The 20869-nt window shown below is 47.2% G+C and overlaps 1 protein-coding gene across 27 annotated transcripts in view; it reads left to right on the plus strand.

Annotated features, from left to right (window-relative positions):
* The window catches only part of LOC128342168 (transcription initiation factor TFIID subunit 3-like), a 186803-nt gene that overhangs the window by 67686 nt on the left and 98248 nt on the right, over window positions 1-20869 (plus strand). For 25 of the 27 annotated variants that reach the window (XM_053289138.1, XM_053289141.1, XM_053289137.1 and 22 more), the window contains 6 exons: window positions 14902-15007; window positions 15969-16054; window positions 16926-16963; window positions 17247-17363; window positions 17515-17594; window positions 17868-17959. In XM_053289138.1, coding sequence (XP_053145113.1) covers window positions 14902-15007; window positions 15969-16054; window positions 16926-16963; window positions 17247-17363; window positions 17515-17594; window positions 17868-17959 — 519 coding nt within the window. Of the gene's footprint in view, window positions 1-1654; window positions 1840-4302; window positions 4478-14901; window positions 15008-15968; window positions 16055-16925; window positions 16964-17246; window positions 17364-17514; window positions 17595-17867; window positions 17960-20869 lie in introns of those variants that run through there. The other 2 variants (XM_053289155.1, XM_053289154.1) reach the window with 2 other exon arrangements.

A 20869-nucleotide genomic window follows, 5' to 3' on the forward strand; every position in this document is an offset into this window, starting at 1 on the left:
CCAGTTCTTGGGGAATATCATTTGTATGTATGAGGGCCAGCTTGGTTCCAGCATTTTTCAAAAATGGTGCGTCATGCTTACAGCCAGAGCAGTGTTTTAGAGAGTGTGCTACACTTGGACTAAGACCACCTGTGACAAATGCTAGCTTTCCCATGAAACTGACTGAGTGATATTCCCCAGGAAGTGTTAATTCTCCTGGAAGGGTCAATAATGTAGAGTTATGACTGCCTGAGGATGGATGGTATCCTGCTGTCAGCCTTCCTGGAGAAAGCAGAATGTTCTTATTAGTCACTACTACTACTACTACTACTACTACTACTACTACTATATAGATCTTGCTTTTCCACAAAGGTTGTGCTCCAGTTCATGGCAAGGCTTTTTCAAAAAATGCATTCCATTAACCCTCCTGTCCTTTATGTTACACAGGTCCCTGATTTCCAAATTCACACTCTGTTGGACCCAGTTCATAGAACTCAGGGTACGTGTACCGTGTGAAGCCCTCCAGTACATCGAAGCCAACCATGGAAGATACCTGTGAAGGCATGGGACTGGAAGACCACACAACCCAATGTACAGGCCAATGGGATCTGGACCACTGATGAATGGGAAGACATCATTCGGCTCGACTGACCTGTCTATAAGACACAACCACCTGTTGTGGCCCTTATCCAGCCCTTCTTTCCCCCATCAGGAAGTCATGGCCAGAAGAAGTTTTCCGTTCTGAGATGCTCTCTTCATTTTGCCAGAAAGACCCAATAAAGGATGTATTAATTGCAGGATTTTGTTTTCAGCATCACACAAAAATTGGTGTCTTTCACATTTTCATACCAAGAACAATACATTATATTAATGTTTTATTTTTATATAATGTGTACTGTTTATTGTAAGCCTCCCAGAGACATAAGTTTTGGGTGGTACATAAATACGTTAAATAAAATAAATCAATTGATAATGTAATTCTGCTCTTGGAATCTTATTTTCTCTCTCTCGGAGTAGTTCTTCAAACGGGCCACCATGCAAGCACATCACTTGGAGAATGTGCAGGCAAGGCATCAGCCCGGGCACTGCTGCCTCCGCTCCTTCCATAAAGATCAACTTTCAACATTTTAACGGGTGGGGAGCAGGCCGTGCCCTTCCTTCTAGACTCCCTGATTGATTGGGTTGTGTCTCTCCAGTGGTGTTTCTGCCTTTCCCACTCTTGCAAATGTCAGGGGAACATCACTTTTCTAGCCTCCATACATTTTCTGCAGGGAAGAAAAATAAACCAGGCAAAAGAGGAAGCAATTTAGAACACAGACGTCAGTGATTGTTGTTGGAGGTTGTTAATTTTCACCCCCAGTAGGTAAAGCAGCAGAGCACTAAGGAATGAGCACACACTCCATTTCCAGAGTAGGTAGCAGAGGATGGTCTAGTTGTTGCAGCTCTTTAGAGAAAACACATGGAGATTCTTGTAGAACTAAATACTAAGCATTGATTGGTGAAGTAAGTGAGACTGCTCAGCCCTTGGGGGAGGGTTTGGCCACTTAATCCCCCACCCCCAGGCACCGTATATGGGGAGCATGTTTCCCCACATCAAAATAATAAAGTGGATGGTGGCAGCAGCCTCCTGGGAATCCCTTCCAGGCAAGGATCCCACCCCAGTGAGGGAACTCCTCCCCGCTCCCCCTGGGCCTCTGGCAGGAGTCCTGACACACACACAGGAGGAAAGGGATCTGGCTTGGAAAGACCGGCTTCTTCCTGCCTGAGGGATGGTGAGTCCTCCTTGCTGCCTCTCTCTGTGGGCACCAGCCAGAACTGTGGGCAGCGAATGCCTTGTGCTGAATCCGTGTTGCCGTCCTGGTATGTTTCAAAGGGTTTCTTAGGGGGGTGGGGACAAACCATCCATCCCAGAGGGAGATAACTAGGAGGAGGATGGAAGGCACAGACAAGACCTGAGATCGGAAGTCTCCGTGAAGCCCGAGCTGTCCATTGATTGAAATTACCACATCTCGACTTCTGCGAGACTTTTAGACTAACACTAGTGTCATCTGAATCTTGATTCTGAGATTGCCCTGGATGGACAAATGTCTCCAGGAGTCCAGATCTGCAGGGCTTGTGCCACCCCCACCCCCCATAGCCCACCAGGAGTGTAATGAAACTCCCTGGTTCTGCTTACTTCCCAGCACCGCAAAGACAGGGGAGTTGCTGAGCATCCATCAAGGCCCTGTCCATGCCTGGTGGGTCACCAGCGGTGCAGCCACCTCCTTGACGAGAGCTGCTTTCTGTCGGTTTGGCTGACCTTGGGGGGGCTTGATCAAAAGGGAAGGTGGATTCTTCATTGCTTCCTGTGTTTGAAGCGGTGTTAGGTTTACCCTCACAACAAGCCTGTGAGGTAGGTTAGGCTGAGAAATAAGTGACTGGCCCAGAGTCACCCAATGAGCTTCATGGCTGAACAGGGATTTGAACTCAGGGCTCCCCAGTCCTAGTCCAACTCTACACCACACTTGCTCCAGTGTGGACAGATATAGGATGCAGAAGTTGGCCATTCCTTCTCCTTGTCGCCTATGTGAGGAGGTGTGTCAAGCTGCACCTTTTCAGTCACTTCCCCATTGCAGACTTCTTGTTAGTCTTGTACTGCACGGTCTCAACACTCGGTCCCAGTTTGTATGTTTCTGGAAGAGTGTGCTTGTCTGTGGCTGGATCCCATACCGCTCAAGGAAGGGATATACAGGCGGACCTCAGTATCCGGGAGGGTTCCATTCTCTGCTACAACCGCCGATTCCGAAACGGCATATACCAAGGCATTAAGTCAATGAAAAAATCGCTGGGGAAATGGCCACAGAACGTTTAAAAGAGTGAAATAATGCACCCTACTGTGCTCTGCGGGCACCCAGCTAGCCATCCACCCACCCACCCACCCCCGTCTTAGTCCTTTCCATTATTCAGCAATTTCTTTTGCAGAAAATAGTGTTTTTAAAAACTGAATGAGCTCCCTTTTACAAAACGGCATCTGGACATATTGTTGGAGGATATTTTCGGGCATCTCCATACCGTGGATACATGGAAATTAACCATTTCCTTTCCCTGTATGCCGGGGTCAGGTGTCAATTGCCCGACCACGGATATGCTAAACCGCAGATATAGGATCCATGGATAACTGGGTTTGAATTCAACCTGAGGACAACTTCAGCCATGCCCTTTTAATTCCACAACGCTCCCATGATATCTGTAAAGAAGATCCAAAGCAGGCCCAGGGAATGAATGAAGGGGTTTCCTTTCATATCACCATCTCTGGGAGGGCTAAAATGGGTTCTGCTTTACAGGCAAGCCCTGTTCTCCATGAATCCTCCTCCTTCATGGCCAGGAGGCACGTTCTTGCTGGCCCTTTCTGGCCCTCTTCATGCTGATGTATAGTAAATCAGAAATGCATAGAGGTTCACAGCATGACATAAGCAACGCCATTATGTTTAACTAAACTCAAGGATCTGCTCTGCTAGAAGGATGCTTACTACTGTGTATTCTATCTAGTGGTCTTCCATCCCCCATAGGTTACTGCGACCGTCTGTGGAATGTACTGAAGCTGATATGTAGAAGGGGTTGATATGACTAGGAAGATGTTGGCAGTCTGCCTGCGTACGTGTTTAGAGTTTGTTTTCTGGCCTGGGTTAGGCACCTTGGCATCATATGTTGTTTTCTTGTGAGGATGACTTTTGCATTTGTCATGTATAAAGATATGGATGTTTGAATATTCCTTTGTCTTGCTTTGAGCGAAAGCCAAAGTAACACCTCTGTTCTTAAGGCAGAATAAAACCTTTGATCTTGTTATCTCATCTGGGCTGATGATTATTGGGCTCCATCTGCCCAGGAACGAACCTCCTTGTTGGGGACAAGGTTACCCTGATACAGCAAGTGGTGCCGTGGCTGGGATATGGGGTGCAATCAGGGACCCCACTGGGCGGTGCGTCCCCTCCGGGGCTCTTGCTGGGTGAAAAGGGCATGCCGGCTACCGGGCAGTTTCCCGGGTCCTTTTTCACGAGCAGAGCAGCCCCCGAGTGGCCACCACAAGTGAGGAGTCCAGAGAGGAGTCCAGAGAGTCCAGAGATCACTGGTTGAGAAGCGCGCAAGGGTTAAAGTCCCAAGGAACGGGTGAGTGTTGTGCAAGCCTGGACACTAGAGTCCAGGTGCACAGGGTGGGTGGAGGTCCCACTTGGTTTGAGTCCCACTCCCAAGCCCCATATCGTGATGGGGAATGCTCAGAGCGATTTTGGAAGGGGAGTCATGAGCCCCGTTGGAATGTGTTTTATAGACCTGACTGCTTCTTGCGGGTGGCGTCCCGTTAAGGCAAAATGATTGGTCTTTTTCAAAAATATGGTTTTGTTATGACTTGGATGGAACGAAATGGCTTTTGGAAGTGATATTGCAACTTCTATTGTTTTGTACCCGGGTGGGAATTGGTTATCCACTTCTGTCCAGTTGGTTGTCCACTTCTGCCTGGGAGGTTTGTTTAACATATGTTCTAAAGTTTGTGGACTGAAATTGAAAAAGGCAGGGAAGGCTGTTTTTCCCCCCTCTTTTCTTTCTTCCTTCCTGCTGGAAACATGTTATCTGTGTTGGGTTAGTTGTTTTGGCTGGGAGAAAGGGGGAGAAGGGGTAAGGGAGCGCACTTTAGAGCGCACTGCTTAGGAGAGAGGAGAGTTTGTAAGTAAGAAGGGGAATTAGGATGGAATGTATTGCTATGTGGCTTGTCGTTTGAAGGACAAAAGGGAAGTTTTTATTTAAACGGTATTTAAATGGAACCACAGTTTTATTTTGTTTAAATGCAGTCTAAAATATGTGACTGTTCATTTTGTTAAAATGGAATTTGAATGTATCCCTAACATGCGAACTTATCTGCCTCCCTCCAAATACTTTGTCTGAAGGTTAACTGCGTTTGCTGTTAGTTCCAGGGGAGCTATGAATGTGTGTGTGTGCTTTTGAAATGATATTAAATTGTATCACTAACGTGTGAGCTTTTCTGCCTCCCATCAAGAGCTTTGTTTAAATATTGTCTGCGTCTGATGTTAATTTCAGGGTTGCTGTGGGGGTGTTTGTGTATGTGTTCAGTGTTACTATGCCTGATGTTAATTCTAGGGGAACTGTGTATAACTCTGTCCCCCCCCCCATCTAACACTGTTTAATATTGACTGCGTCTTATGTTGATTCCAGGGGGATGTTTTGATTCCAGTTATGCTTCTGTTAGGTTTTGTGTGAAATTCCACATTTGGTTAGAATGCAGAGCAGGGTATTCTGCCTTTTTGCCGATTCATTTTGCTGATGGGACTTTTGTTATATATGTGAAAGTGTTTTAGTGGCTTCTTTGTGGGTTTTCCTCCTTCTGCAAAGGGGGAGAATGGTTGCTGGATTCTTCTGCAAAGTGGGAGACTGCTGCTACATGGTTGCAAGGTATGCAGGAGAAAGGGTGGGTTTTGTCTACTCCATTCTCCCAATGTCAGATTGCGTGTGTATTCCTTGTTACACGGGATGCAATTGTTTTTGTCGGATGTAGTTTTCTACTGTGGTATTGGCTTCTTTATTACAAGACTGTAATGTTTTTGAGCTAAAGGGGGATTGGGGAAAGGCTTTGTGATAATATATACTATTGTTTTCCTTTTGTTTTCTGTGTGGCCTGTGGTTCTGTGTTTTCTGTGTGGCCCATGAAGATGTGATCTCCTCACTCCAAATACTGAGTGAGAAGGAAAGTCTTTGAACAGCCACTTATTGTTGTGGGTGAGAAGGAAAAGAAATTCTAGGTCAAATAGTCAAATGGAGTTATTGTTTAATATCTTTTCAATATGTAAGAAATATTCCTGCTAATGATTTCTGATGTAAACTGAGAGTATTGTCAAAGGGTTTGAGGCTTCAATTTATAAATCTGTCCTATCGCCAGCCCTGCTTCACCTTCACAGTAGCTGGATCTTGACATTCCAGATCCCGGATGTGGGATTGGTGAAAGGAATTTGGTTTGACCACTCCTGCAAGTGGAGGGGAGTTCCAAAGGACTGGTTTGCATATTACCTGGAAAACCTCCCAGATTGAAAGGGATCAAGTTTTTTGTGTGTTATCATGGAATCCATACCCTGTTTTCACAGCTCCCGCCTAGAGAATAGATAATAACTGTGTTTATCACAGGTTTCACTCCTCGGCGAAACTAAGGACATTTTTCTTGATGATATCTTTTAATAAGGAAGCCTGTTTGTTTCATGAGACATTGGACCTCATGTAAGGGGTTTTAAATCCTATTTCAACAAGGTATAGTATTCTTGCTTGGACTGGGTGGGGACTGTTTCTTTTCTATAGGTTTTTATGAGGATATTGTAGCCCTACCAAGCTTGCTAGTACTGAGGCTGAAGATGGAGAGCTGGAACACTATCTGCACGTGGCTTAGATGGGGATAGTGAAAATCCCAAAGGCCAAATGTTACTGACAATCGAAGTCAGGTACACTGGATGGAGACTGATTGCCCTAACAGGAATCTGTGAGTATGTAGGCAGCCACTTAGGTTAGAGTGCTGGGCTAGGAAGGGGAGACCTGAGTTCGGATCCTCATTTGACCATGACCCTTGCTGGGTGATATTGAACCAGCCACTTAAACTGCTTGGCCTGCCTTGAAAGATTGTTGTGTACAGACATAGGACTTATGTAGTACACTGCTTTGGACTTTTCAGAAGAACAGCTGGACATAAGAGAGACTCTATGAGGCGATGGGGGAATGGGACTGTCAGTTCCACCCAAAGGGCCTTCGTGACATTCAAGCGCTGGAATTTCTGTTGCGGCCTCTCGAGTGATAAGACTGTGTTTTCCAACAAGGGGGGAAGGATGTGGACTTCATTATTGCTTTCCCTTTGGGTTTTTATTGTTTTTGCCTCCTGCTCCGGATTGCTCATTGGGTGAAGCATTTAACCTGTTGTCAACAGCAGTTGTCGCAAGTCCCAATTGAGGACATCCCCTATTTTGGACTTTGGGGAAAGGGAAAAAGGGCAAGCAGGAAAGCAAAGCTGGAAAGAAAATGCCTAATGATCAAACTGAAAATAGCCTCAGGTTTGTTTATTGTATTGGGCTATTCAGGGACTCAGTCTCAGCATGATGTCCCTACCCAAGGCGGGGGGGGGGGCCTTGGAAATTCATGCGTCTATCTTTTATTCCTAAAATGAGCAGGATTGTCTTGAGCAGAGGACAATAGTCCTGACCCAGAAGAACTGGCAGTGTGACAGGCCAGACTAACCAACGGCGGCTGCCTGAAAGGGGGGTTCCCCATCTGCATTCCCAGTCCAGGCCAATGATGACGGAACATCCATTGGCTGCCCTGTTTTGGATTCGAGGAAAGGGTCGTGATGCAGGTTGCTTGTTCCTGCTTCTCATACGTCCCGGAGTGTTGTAGTTACTGATGCCAAATATCTGATGGAATTATGGTGATGCTGCATATCTAAATTGGTGCCAAATATCTGGGGAAGGCCTGTATGCATCCAGAGGACGGCCTTGCATATATCCGTGCCCTGAGAAGCCTATACCCACTATACTTGGTGCCTCTCGTTCCCCGTGAGGGACAGTGACTCTACCTGTTGGACGACCCCAGCCTTTTGAAGACCCCAAGTTGATCCTTAACACCCGGTTGTGTTCGAAGAAGGGGGGAGGGGATAGGTTGTGGTTGTCAAGATAGGGAGCGGGCATTCATGTCGTGATTTGAAGTGTCAAGCAGCCTTGCTGGGTGAAGAATTCCTGGATGGATAAGTTTTTAAAGAAACACTTGACATGTTTGGCTTTGGAGCTTCATTGAAACTGGGTTGGAGCATTGCCATTGGCTCTCTTGTGCACGTCTGACCCTTTTGCCCCTTTTTGAGGTGTTCTATGGGCGGTTCCCATTTCGAATGTCACGATTGACATTGACTTGCTTTTGAGGGGGGATGATGAACAGCAGGTGTATGTACAGGAACTGGTGCAGAGACTTGTTACCGGATATGCCTGCATCCCCAACCTACTGCGTCCCCAACCTACTGCTGACCAGCCTCTACGTGTACAATCTGGGGAGCCTTGAGGTCCGTGACTGTGGGATTGGGGATGGCTCTTGCAGCATACTTGTGAATGTATTTTTGTGTATTTCTGTGTGTTTCTGTGGATTTCTGTCACAGATATTGAGGAGCACTCAGTGGGGTAGGAGAAGCCAAGTTATCTGTTTAGTCACTCAGGTTTGACTGTGGGTTGCTGTATTCCCCCCAACCACTTGTTCCCAACCATATTGTTCCCAACCACTTGGGGCCAAGTGATACCCCACCCCCAAGGTACAGGCAGTAGTCCTTGCCACCGGGCTTAAGGACTGCTGGGTGTGCACACGTGCTGACATACTGCGCAAATTGCCTGGTTAGGAGGTCTGGTACCCCTCACATGGTGGATAGGGGGCCCCCCCCACGTGTGGGATGAGGTCTTGTTTGGGTTAGCAACACTAACTGACCTTGCCTGGAGACCCACATGGAGGGGAGGTGGGGCCCAGGTTAAGGAGAGGTTAAGGCCTTTAGTCACGCATGGGGACGGAATTGGTTCTTCTTGGGAATACCTGAATGGTGGAGAGTGGAGCATCGGTTGCATTATCCTGTTGGCATCCAAAAATGATACCATATGGCTACTGTGCCCACACCTGGCTTGTTGGCATTGTGAATGTGGGGATGTGTTTCCCTCTGCATGATGGAGAACATACAGGTCCCTCAGGTACATTGTTCATTTGCATGGAGGGAGTACAAGGCTAGTGGGGATTCTGGTGAGCAATGAAACATGCAGGGATGATACGTACACCTGGGGTACCCCTTTTGGTATCTATGGCTCAGCATCATCTGTGCCAACCACAGGGATTACTCCCTGACCAGTGCTCCAGCCTGAAGGACCAATGTTGTTGGGAAGAAACACTGAGAGAACAGAAATATCTACTAGATTGAGTCATTGTTGTGCTACCTACAGCATGTTTCATTTCTTACCCGTTATGAGATTAAAGGGAAGAGGCAAGCAAACGAAACACCATGTGGTTGGGCGTGTCAGGAAGGAGACCAGTGCTGCCATAGCCTTGGTGTTTCAGTTTCTGATTCCCAGATTAACCCACAACGATGAAATCTACAGGCCATGTGATGTGTGGGAAGAGAAACTGTAGGACAGAGATGTGGATCAGGCATCTCCCCTATCCTGAAAGAACCAAGGATGTATTGGTTTTGCATATAAACAGAACAGCATATAAAACATAACCCCCTGAGTGGAAGGGCCGTTACGTCCCAACCTATAGGGCCCCTTGGGTGGCAGTACCTCCAGAGTATTGAATCTAGCTTTCTGCATTGGCATCGGAAGTCAACCGATGGCAGTGTGGAACACAGGGTTTCACATGGCCTGGAGGGCAATCCTATCCAGTCTGGGGTAATTGGACTGGAAAGGGCGATATTCATCATCTCCCAGGAAGAGCCAATGATTGATTTGTTTGATGATTGTTTGGTAATTTGATGATTGAACCAATGATTGATTGGTTCAATCAACGATTGAACCGGAAGGCCCAGGAACTTAGGAATGCCCTGCAGGTGTTTTATAACACAGGGATCCACACGAGTTGGGATTCCTGGGAACAGCTTACCAGCTGGTTGCCTGACCTGAAATGCTCAGCTTGCATTGTCTTGATCGATATCATGAAGGTTATCATGATAGGTTATCACTGTTACTGTCACTGATACTTATAATACTACTGGAGGAAATGACTGATATAGCACTGCGTTTGGGAGTGAGGGCATATTTTCAGTGTGAACATAAGGATGATCCTATTTCTCTGATGTGGGTGTCATTGCTATGAGGGAATACTTAGTAAGTATGCCCTTTATTTGTAATTGATGGACTTAATAAGATAACTGTGTAGATGTACGTAATATCCTGGTGTAACTCATGATTTCCTATGTTGGTTGTCAGAAGGAAATTATTTACTGTTTCTCCTGTACAGAACTGCTCCTTATGATAATGTGCACTGATGGTTGTGATGGCTTTGGGCTTGTTTCTGTTTGCGTGTTGTTACTTGTGTTACTTGTGTACCCTGTTACTTATCTACCATTAGAGGATATGGAACCTCTAATATGAAAGATTTAACCCTTCTGGGAATCAATTACAAATGGAGGCGGCTTGATGCTAATGGGAGGAGAGGGGCAGGCTATGCTATGGTCACCGCATCCTCTGTTCTTGAGGTCACCCCACTGCCCCCTGGAACGAGTGCCCAGCTGGCAGAACTGGTAACACTTCATAAAGCGTTGGAATTGGCTGCGGGCTATAGGATGCTGCCTTGTGGGCTGGATGGGGATCAGATCAGCCTGTTAAGTGCTCAGTTGCTACAGGCAGTTCAGCCCACAGCCGTGGCAGTTATGCATTGCAAGGGACATCAGGATGGGCAGGACCCTCTAGCGCAAGGGAATGCCTTTGCTGATTCCATTGCCAGGCTTAAGGGCGATCCCTGCTTTCCATGTTCCCTTAGTAAACCATCCACATCCTTTGCCTTTGGCCCCTGAATATGCTAAGGAAGATCTGCAGTCCCTACCCACTCTCCCCATGAGGACTGGACATAGACTAAGAATGAGTGGTGTATTGAATTTGAGCTTGCAATTATGTTTATGTGTTGCCATTATGTCAAAAAGCGCAGTCTAACGTATTCTATTTGTGAAAGACAGTTATTTCAGTTGTCCTATTGGCTTTTGTTTTTTTTCTGGGTTCGACATAGTGGGGCTTATTTGTGAGTAAGCATGCATTTGTTTCAATTTGATTAGTTAGAATGTGAAACCGATATGTGTAACAGCCCAGTTATGCTCATTGGAGTTCCAAGTTTATTCCCCAAGTGATTATGCACAGAATTGGCTGCCCCAATATTTGGGTTTTTGATAGAACTTTGTATAATGATGTCTTGTATGATCTCAGTGTATGGTGTATGTGTAGTATTGGTTCACCCTAGAGGGAGAGATAGGTTGCTTTAATGGATCTGACGGTTCAGATACGAACAAATAGAGAGGGGGGAATTGATGTATAGTAAATCAGAAATGCATAGAGGTTCACAGCATGACATAAGCAACGCCATTATGTTTAACTAAACTCAAGGATCTGCTCTGCTAGAAGGATGCTTACTACTGCGTATTCTATCTAGTGGTCTTCCATCCCCCATAGGTTACTGCGACCGTCTGTGGAATGTACTGAAGCTGATATGTAGAAGGGGTTGATATGACTAGGAAGATGTTGGCAGTCTGCCTGCGTACGTGTTTAAAGTTTGTTTTCTGGCCTGGGTTAGGCACCTTGGCATCATATGTTGTTTTCTTGTGAGGATGACTTTTGCATTTGTCATGTGTAAAGGTATGGATGTTTGAATATTCCTTTGTCTTGCTTTGAGCGAAAGCCAAAGTAACACCTCTGTTCTTAAGGCAGAATAAAACCTTTGATCTTGTTATCTCGTCTGGGCTGATGATTATTGGGCTCCATCTGCCCAGGAACGAACCTCCTTGTTGGGGACAAGGTTACCCTGATACATCAATGCAACCTCACTTAGCGACTTGGACAACTATGGAGCAAGAGAGGGTGGAGGGGGACAAAAATGACACAGCACCGACAAAATGAAGGTGGAAAGCGGGGGTGGGGGGAGAATTCCCCAGGTGCTGGTAGATTTTTCTCAATGTTGTTATTGGTATATTTTCACAAAATAGAATTTGTGGCTTTGGAGATTACAAACTTGGTTCGGGGGTTACCAGCTCGTGCCACATTCAACCTGAAATCTAACTTAAGCGAGGTGCAATGCAGCATTGGCTGCTAGGTGCCATCCACCAAAGTGAGAAGCACAGAGACTTGCATCGACCAGCATGCCTACCAGGGGGAGGAGAAAGGTGTGTGGGTCTGCTGGCCCTCCCCTCCGCTCTGCTCTTTGGCGGCACAGGCTTGCACGTGGGCTTCTGGCATGTTACTGCGGATGACACTTGCACAAAACCATTCATGGTCTTCTCTTTCATTTCCCTAACGCACCTCAAGGCTGTCAGACAGATCAAGGAGAGGGACAGTACAACACTTCTTTGCTTGTAACCAGAGTTTCTAACTGAAGTTGAGGATTCCAGTATAAAACGCTCTCTTCTAATGTCTTCCTTGGGATTCTCGCTACTGAGTTCTGCATGGTGTCAAGACATGCTGCTCTGAGCTGGATTGACACTTCTTCCTGCTCCGTCTGTTGTTTCTCATGTGGTAACAAACATGGTCATATCTTAAAGAGAAGTGTAGTTATGTATTCCACAGCAGAGCTAATAATAGTAGCTTCCTTACAGTATTTGCAATTGCAGACCTAATTCAAAAGGAGCACGGAAGTCTCCTGAGCAGAGACAAATGAAGAGGTTGATCCCCTCCCTCCCTCCCTCCCTCTCGTAATGTCAAATACATCTCATGGACAGCATCAAAACTTCCATATGGCCTAGATTTAAAGTTGGGCTTTGGAACATGTTGAAGACAATCTAACTAGCAGAAAAAACCAATAGTAGGATGTTGGTGCACTTGTTCCCGGGGTCAGTGCCAGACTCTTTTGCGCCCTAGGCAAACACATTGACACTCTACACTCTGCACCCCCCTGAGGTCTGAGGTCTGCACCCTGCTGCCTAGTTGGCCTAACAGTAGCACCGGCCCTGCTTGTTCCTCACAAGGGGGACACAGAACTGTAAGGCACTTGCATCTAGACCTGAAACTTCCTGAAGGTGCCTCCGATTAGAACACTCTTTGAAAGTGAAGATCCTTTTGACATGTAATCCTGAACCTGAGACAAGGAAACCCTCCAACAGAGGCCAGGCTGCTTGCTTCTTGCCAGTGATGGTGAGAACTTGCTGCATCTCTCTGTGTGAACAAGCCAAAGGTATGAGCAGGGCCTGACTGATGTTGAATACATGTTGTGGAGGAGTTGCCGACTGCTTTGGCTGCTAGCCCAACCAGAGTGGTCTCACTTGGAGATGGGTCTCGCCATGCCCCCAATCCCCCTTAGCAATGCGAGTCTCCAGTTGTGATGGTGGGGTCCCTGAAGGAACCAGCAGCTTCACCACCCATGGGCCGGTGAGCATGGTGGCAGCATGGTGTGGGATCACTTCAATTTCTGCCTTAGTGACCATAGACATGCTGACTGCACCTACTGGGTAGCAGGTACTGGGTAGTAGGCACTGTCTGCACCTACATGAGTCAGCAAGGGAAAGGACCCCAAAGCGTCTTGGGACGATGGTGGTGCTGCTGTACCTGCGACCCCTTTCACCTGGGGGTCCTTTCTCCTGCTGGCAGCAATGGGTCTGGCGTGCCCTCGACTGGCAGCAACAGCTGCTCCTGCTCCCAAGCCTCCAGGATTCGAAGGGCACTTGCAATAGGGGGCTCCCACCACACAGGCCCTGCTAGGGCCCATAGCCAGCCTCAATGTACAACCTGGGACACACCCTGGCTACGGGCCCCTGCTGCTCCCATGGCACTCTTGCGGAGAAGCGCCACAAGATAGCCGGCCATTTCCACCAGGGTGAAAAGGCTCAGTGCATGCTGAAGAAGAGGCAGCTTGAGCTGGACATGCCTGAACACCTGATCCCTCAGGAGGTTCCTGCCCAGTGGAACTCTGACCTTCTACTCCAGGATGGTTTGTTTGGGGGGTTTTCTGCTCCATGCTGTGCCTCAGGAGAGGCAAGGAGGTTTGATTCTGTAATGTCCTTTTCTCTGCACTGAGTGTAATGCTGTTCTCTTGTCAGTATAACAACCTGGTTTTGCTGGTTCTCAGATTGACAAAAGCAGTACTTGGCTTCCTCGCTTGCTTGCTTGCTTGCTTGCTTGCTTGCTTGCTTCCTTCCTTCCTTCCTTCCTTCCTAGAGCTCTGGTTTGGTAGTCTGTGTGTGAGATGGTGTTGTGGAGAGAAAGGGACAGTGGCAGCTCAGCTCTATGTGTCTGTGTGTAATATTTCTTGGTGATTGCCGTGATGAGCTCTCTATCTAGGGTTCCCTTTGAGCACGATCAGGAAGCTACAGTGGGTCCGGAATGCAGCGGCTCGCCTACCCATGGGTACCAGAAAATATGATGGGGTAACACCTCTCCTGCAGTCATTGCACTGGTTGCCTATTGGCTTCCGAGTTCAATTTAAGGTCCTGGGTCTGACCTTGAAAGCCTTGCAGGGCTTGGCGCCTTTCTGCCTACAGACCCGCCTCTCCCTTTCCAGTTACATCCCTTCCGGTTAGATCGTCTCAGATGGCCCTTTTGTTGGTCCCTGATTTCCGAGAGGTTCGGGGCTCTAGGACCCGGGAAAGGGCCTTTTCGGTTGCTGCCCCACTTCTTTGGAACACTCTTCTGGCTTCTGGGGGCACCAGAGTGGGTTGAGCATGATGGGTGCTACCCACCACCCAACCCACAGAGCAATTGGGAAATCAGGTGGTTTTTAATGATTTCTTTTTAATTGTGTCAAGGTCATTTCAGTCCATTGCCCTACTGAGCCAGATAAAATTACATCTGGTTAGAGCTAGTCTCTCCGTTGGTTTTCTGGAAGGTCTAGTCTTCCCATTGGTCAGCCTTTTCCTTCCCACTTTCAGCAAGGTGCCATTCACATTTCCAATGTCTTCTTTGTGGTTTTATTGCTGTGTTACAGCCCTGTAACGCCAGCCTCCACCAACAGGCACAATTACCATCCACATGCCCAGTCAGCTGGTGTGACTGCACAGACCAAGACATGGGTGACAGAGCATTCCTTCCTCCCCAAAGTTTTTCCCAGCAGCCAGGCTAGGTTTTGCCATTTGGTAGCAAGCCGGCTGTCTTACCAATGGATTATTGACTTGTGCTGTAACCAATCAATGGTAGCCAGCCTTCATTCCAAAAGACGGTGTCCCACCCCTCTCTGTTTCTTTTTCCATTCCAGATCTGAGGACTGCAAAGCAGAAGAAAGAAAGAAAGAAAGAAAGAAAGAAAGAAAGAAAGAAAGAAAGAAAGAAAGAAAGAAAGAAAGAAAGAAAGAAAGGGCGGAGGTCAGGAACCATTGAGTAGAGGGCCTTCCTCCACCCAGCCCAGGACATTCCCCAACACTTGCTGGCTTGCCATGATGCTCTGCTCTAGATGAGCTTCCGTGGACTGGATCACCAGCCCTCCTCACACGATGAAATCTAAGATTTCTTCCTCCAGCGAAATGAAGCCAGCTCTGCCAATTAATCTAATAGCAGCAGTCCTGCACGTGGCCGTGTCCAAAGTCAACCAGCTGGACCCAGGGACGCAGGGATATTCTTATTGACCTTTTTTTCTCCTGCGCCACAAACTCTGGCTGCTTCCACTCCCGGGATACTTGTCCCATTTGAGACCACTGCAGAATCTTTTCTATGTAAGGATGCCACAGTTTTGCTTTGTCATAATATGTTCTATGAAGAAGGGAGAATTCAGTGTCAACTGAAAATCTCCTGGTTGGCCCCAACTGGAACCCGAAGCAAAGCCCTGTAGTGGTAACCAATTCAGAAGATGGCGTTCCATAATTCCAGCATTGGTTTCATTCAGAAAGATTGGCATGATGCTTTCTTCTCAAGTCAAGTCCCATGGTTGTCTTTTTCTAGCATTACATGGCAAGCTAAAGAGTTTGGATATTATTCTGTAGGAAATGTAACTAAACTGGTTCAAGGTGTTTGAACTGGTTACCAAAACACTTTGAATATTTGACCCCACACTGAACGGGAGAGTTCCAAAAGAATGACCAAGTTTGAAATGGTGTGACTCCCTGCACAGGTGGTTTCTTACTTTTTTGAGATTTAATGTATAAGCTCTTCTTCCAGGTTAATTGTGAGCACCCTTTCCCACTTCCATATGTCCTGGTGGTTTCTTGGCCCAACTGGAATCAAACACAATACCACGATAAGCATGAGTGCTTTTTCAATGTTGCATTCTCAAGACCAGTTGTCACTCAGTTATATACTCATGTCTGATCTTTTCTCCCCACCCCCATAGAAAGAGAACATTGAGGTGCTCAGAGGATGATAAGGGATTTGCTGGAGGAGGCCCCCTCTGTCTGGAACTTAATCAGCATCTTGAAGGTAAGTGCAATGACAGCCCTATTCAGACAGTCGGTAGTACATGTGTGCAGGTGTCTGAACACTGGTACGTGATTTTGTGTGCATGACTGTAGTTGCATTTGTTTTAAAAGTGAACCTGGGCACAGGCCCCTTACAGGACTGGTCCAGCTAGGAAGTGTCATGCAGTGCCTGAAAACAGGACTGCCTTTTGGTTACACGGTTCCCATTCACCCCTGAGCTCGTTCATGGTTCTTCTCTACACCTTTCCCAGCTCTAACATAAACTGGCTGAGCTGAGCTGACCAGAACTGCACCCCATATGTCAAAGGTCTCTGCCCCAAAGCGTTGGAGCAGCTGTCTGGACCCAATTCCTCAGCCAGAAGGAGGATGGTGCACCACCGTGAAGCCTATTGGGCTACCTGTATTGCTGCCCCTCCTTCTGTTCTGCACTCCTTCCCTGCCCCATTGGCCCCCTCTCCTGCCAATGTCTGCTTAAGGGTCGCATTCTCACCTTCTCCCTGCTCTCTTCTAGGTTGCGAAGAATCTGCCTTTGCTGTAGGCAGCTCTTTAAGTCCTCCCCCACCAGTGACTCCAGCAAGGGCAAGCCCTACAGAGGGATGTCCTGGCGATGTATTGAGCCGACTCCAGCACCACCTCCAACTCCCTCAGGAGGCACCCCAGCCGTCTCCGGAGTCACCATTGGTGTGGAGGTGCCCCAGGCTCCTGGGGAATGGTTGGGACTGGGGCTGACTCTTTGGGGAAGGTGAGCCAGCTGGTGCTTGGGAGCCCGGTAGCCAGCCTGAATGCCAACAAAGGGAATTCCTGTTGGTTAATTCCTCATGGGAATTCAAGTCCTGAATCCCCCCTCCCTTCCCATTCTTCTTCCCTTCCAGGTCTGACAACTGTCACGGAGGAAATGGACAGGGCTGAGGTAGGGAACCTTTGAGTAGAGGGCCTTCCTCCACAGAGCTCAAGACATCTCTGTGAGAGGCATTTCTTCCATCCGGGATCTGGGAGCACCAACTCTCTGCTCTGATCCTTTTCCCAGTTCTGCAGTCTCCCTGAGAGGCAGCAGCTGCAGAATATTCCATGGAGCGGGTGGTGTCCCCAGAAAGGACTTGAGAGCAGCCCACCAAGTCAGGGTGCCCGTTCCATTTCCAGGAAGGCACAGAGAGTCCTTCCATTACTAACAGTTCAGTGCTTCTAATTTTCAGGTCATCTTCAGCTGGACCCAGCTTTTGTCCGCCATAATTGAAGATGTTAAAGACGTCAGGTCGCTGGGTGGTCAACTCCTGTCCTATGATAAGGACGAGGCCATGGAGGCCATACTGGTGAGTGAGATGCGGCAGAGAATGGAAGAGAATGACCAAGCTCAGGTTCAGTCAAAACCTGACTGCCAAAAGTGTGTGTTTGAGGCTGGTGCTATCCCAATGAAGTCCATGGGTAGTGACCAACTGTCTTCTGCTCTTTGATTTATGCCAGGAAATTATGGAGGACATCAAGAAGCATCCAGACCCTGGGTTTCTCCTGATCCTCACCATGGACACTGTTACGGAACTCAGGTATGCTTATAGTCCACAGAAAAAGGGCAGTGGCAAACCAGGAAAGATCTGTAACTGGATCTCCCCTTTTTAAAATATAGCTTTTAATTTGTTAAGTATTAGGGCCTTCTCCCAATCAGGTCCTTCCCAGACCGGGATTGGACCTTTTCGGGGGAAGAGGAGAAACCATTACAGACCTTGCTGGGTTGCTATGTTCCTCTTCTTTAGAAGAGCTTCCATTGGCTGGATCACCAGTCCTTCTCACACTACAAAATATCATATTTCTCCCTCCAGCAAAATGAAGCCAGCTCTGCCGTTCAATGTAAAAGCAGCTGTCCTGCACATGGCGGTGTCTGGGGTGGAATCAACTGGACCCAGGGACCCAGGTAAATTCTTCTTGGGCTTTTTTCTCTTGCGAAGAAAACGTGATACCGCTGTCATTGTGAGTGATTTTTCAATGTTGTATTCTCAAGACCGGTTGTGTCTCCTACTCATGACTGATCTTCTCTTTCCCCCGTTGAAGGAGAAAATGGCATCCTTCAAGAAGATGCTTCTGTCTTCATCCTCTCCAACATCCAAACATGGCCTGACAGAAAGAGGCAGCAGACCCCATTCTCTCAGTTTATTGAAGATATGTCTAGGTCACTTCCCTATTAGAAGCCAACTGGCTGAGAAGACAGAGAAAACATCACTCCCATAAGCAACCTTCAGAAATATTGAAGATCTTGTCAACTTTATTGGGGGGGGGGTGTTTATATGGAATTAGATCATCCTTCAATTCCTTTGGGCCGGCAACCAAGGGATCTTCCTGTAGTGGGACAAATTCCTTCCGGTCTTAGCTCTCAGTAGCATGGCAAGGGATGATTTAGGCCAGTGCGATGACTCTGAGCTGCTGTTTCAACCCACAGGAGCTCCACAGGTACATCAACTCAGAGAAGCCCCGGCTGCAGACTCTCGGCCAAGAGGCCTACATTGATGCTCTGGCTCACGTGGCCATACTGCCCAATGTGGAAGTAAATACCCTGCTGTGGACATGGCTTCAGCATGCTCTGCTTCATCTTCTGCTTCAGCATCCTCTGTGGGACCCCTTGTCAGGTTCCAGGTTCACAAGAAGACCTCCCAGTGGTCACTGGTCACACGGGGGCCACCGGGCAGCATACTTGCTGGAGAGAGGCTGTTTCCACTGGGGCTCACCGAATGCCCCTGGGGACAGCAGCAGGGGCAGGAGGAATGGAAGAGAGCTGGGTCCCCCCAGTGTCTCTTCCAGCTGCCCAGTGCCCAGAAGAGCCACGCTACATCTTTGTGAATCCTCAACTTTGTATCCAACTGGATCATTTTCAATTCTTAGCTGTTTTGGATATGGTGTCACATTGACATGAAAATTACCATTTCCATCTCTATTTCTGCAGCTGGCCACATGGAAGGTTTTGTTTCGCAAGGAAGAAGAGTTGGTTCATCATGACATCCAGAGCACCATCAAAGGTAATGCCAATTTCCAGGGAATTGGGGAGCTCAAAACTGTCTCCTTGGAATCCCAGAATGGGCCTGAGCGACAAAGGTCATCGTTTGTCCAAAGAGCCCCAGTTTTGCTCTGACCTCTCTGTGGCAGGCCTCCCGAGTGGGCATGTCTCAAACTCCCAACCCCTCTCACAGGGGTAAAAATGGTTCTTGCAGGCAAAGACCTTGCAGCAAAACTGTGAGGTCTGGAAGCCATGCTTGCCTTCCGCTTTGGGAACCCCAAGGCAAAAAGTGACCCATTAGACCCTCCTCCATTTGTTCAACATGTATAAGTCCCTCCTTACCTAAATCAATTAACATCAGAATTCTACTTCTCTTCTCTTCTCTTCTCTTCTCTTCTCTTCTCTTCTCTTCTCTTCTCTTCTCTTCTCTTCTCTTCTCTTCTCTCCTCTCCTCTCCTCTCCTCTCCTCTCCTCTCCTCTCCTCTCCTCTCTTCTCTTCTCTTCAGATGGCCTTGTCTTCGAGGACTTCCATGAAAAGGAAGTCTGATCGCCCATTTGCTTCCTTTTCTTTTTAATGCTCCTAAAGCTAGGAGAATAGCTGCCTGGAAGTATTATATGTTTTTAAGAATCATACATATCATACATATTACATAACTGATTTTAACAATGACTTTGAAATGGTTCTGTATTGTATTTTGTATTTCCTTCACCCCTCCCCCCCCTTTTGGACCTGTTATGATTTAATTTATTTTGTTTTATCTTAATAAATACAGTTTTTTGTTCTTATTCTTATTTGAATTCTTATATTAGTGAAACTGCTATATATCTTGAATTTCTGCCCAGACATTTACGAAGCGACATAACAGCTGGGGGAAGCACCGTGCCTTGTAGAGGTGCACCAGGCAGAAATTCATCTGGGGCATCTCTAGGAAGTTGATTGGGGAAGCTGCAATTCTGGAATGTCTGCCTAGACACATCCCTCCCCAGCCCAATGTCCAGCTGAGAGATCAAGGCAAAGTGTGGCTGCATGGAGCCTCTTTTCAAAAGCCACCATACGCTCCCAGGCTGGACAAAGTCTTGACAGCTTCTATGGTGTGGAATTTATCATGGCCACCTTCGCTTGGAATTTCCGTGCTTTTTAGAGTAGAACTGGAAATGGAAAGCATCTCAACTCTCATCTGAAAGAAGAGGCTTTAGGATGACTGGAGAACATTGAAGCCCTATTGAGTTGCTGTATCTAAACCTTTTCTGATCAGATCGGCTTAAAGTTAAAAGACGAGGCCACCTGAAAAGATGACACTACTTCGAAATGACAGTCAGGAGAGCGCTAAGGACTATTGCAGAGAACGAAGAAGGACCTAGTTTGGGGCCTTCTTATGTGGACCAGCTCAGTCTTTCTCCTATTCCAGTTGGACTACTACAAACATTATTAATCTCCCCGAAGGGAAGAACTTTCACAGCTCTTCCTTTTTAATGAAACTCTTACCTTCAGCATCATTTATCTCAACTAGAAATTAAAATGTCTTACTCCCTGAAGCGTATCACACCATCTATAGATGGCAGAAGTAGGATTAAAGCAGCAATCCTAAACATAGCTGCTTGGAAGGAAATCCCTTTGAAATCAATAGGGCTTACGTTGAGTAAGCATACTTCAGTTCAGGGCTGTAAGATCCGAAACATTCGAATTCACAGACTAGCCCAGAGGAGCAGAACTTCTCAATGATTCTATTGACAGGCTTTTGATCTTGCTTGATTTTGGGCTGTGTTGCATGGAATGCGATCTATTCATTTGGAAGTGTGGTATATTGCATAAGTCTATATACACGGACGTTATGA

This window comes from Hemicordylus capensis, chromosome 2, assembly GCF_027244095.1.
Source record: "Hemicordylus capensis ecotype Gifberg chromosome 2, rHemCap1.1.pri, whole genome shotgun sequence".
Taxonomy (NCBI): Eukaryota; Metazoa; Chordata; class Lepidosauria; order Squamata; family Cordylidae; genus Hemicordylus; species Hemicordylus capensis.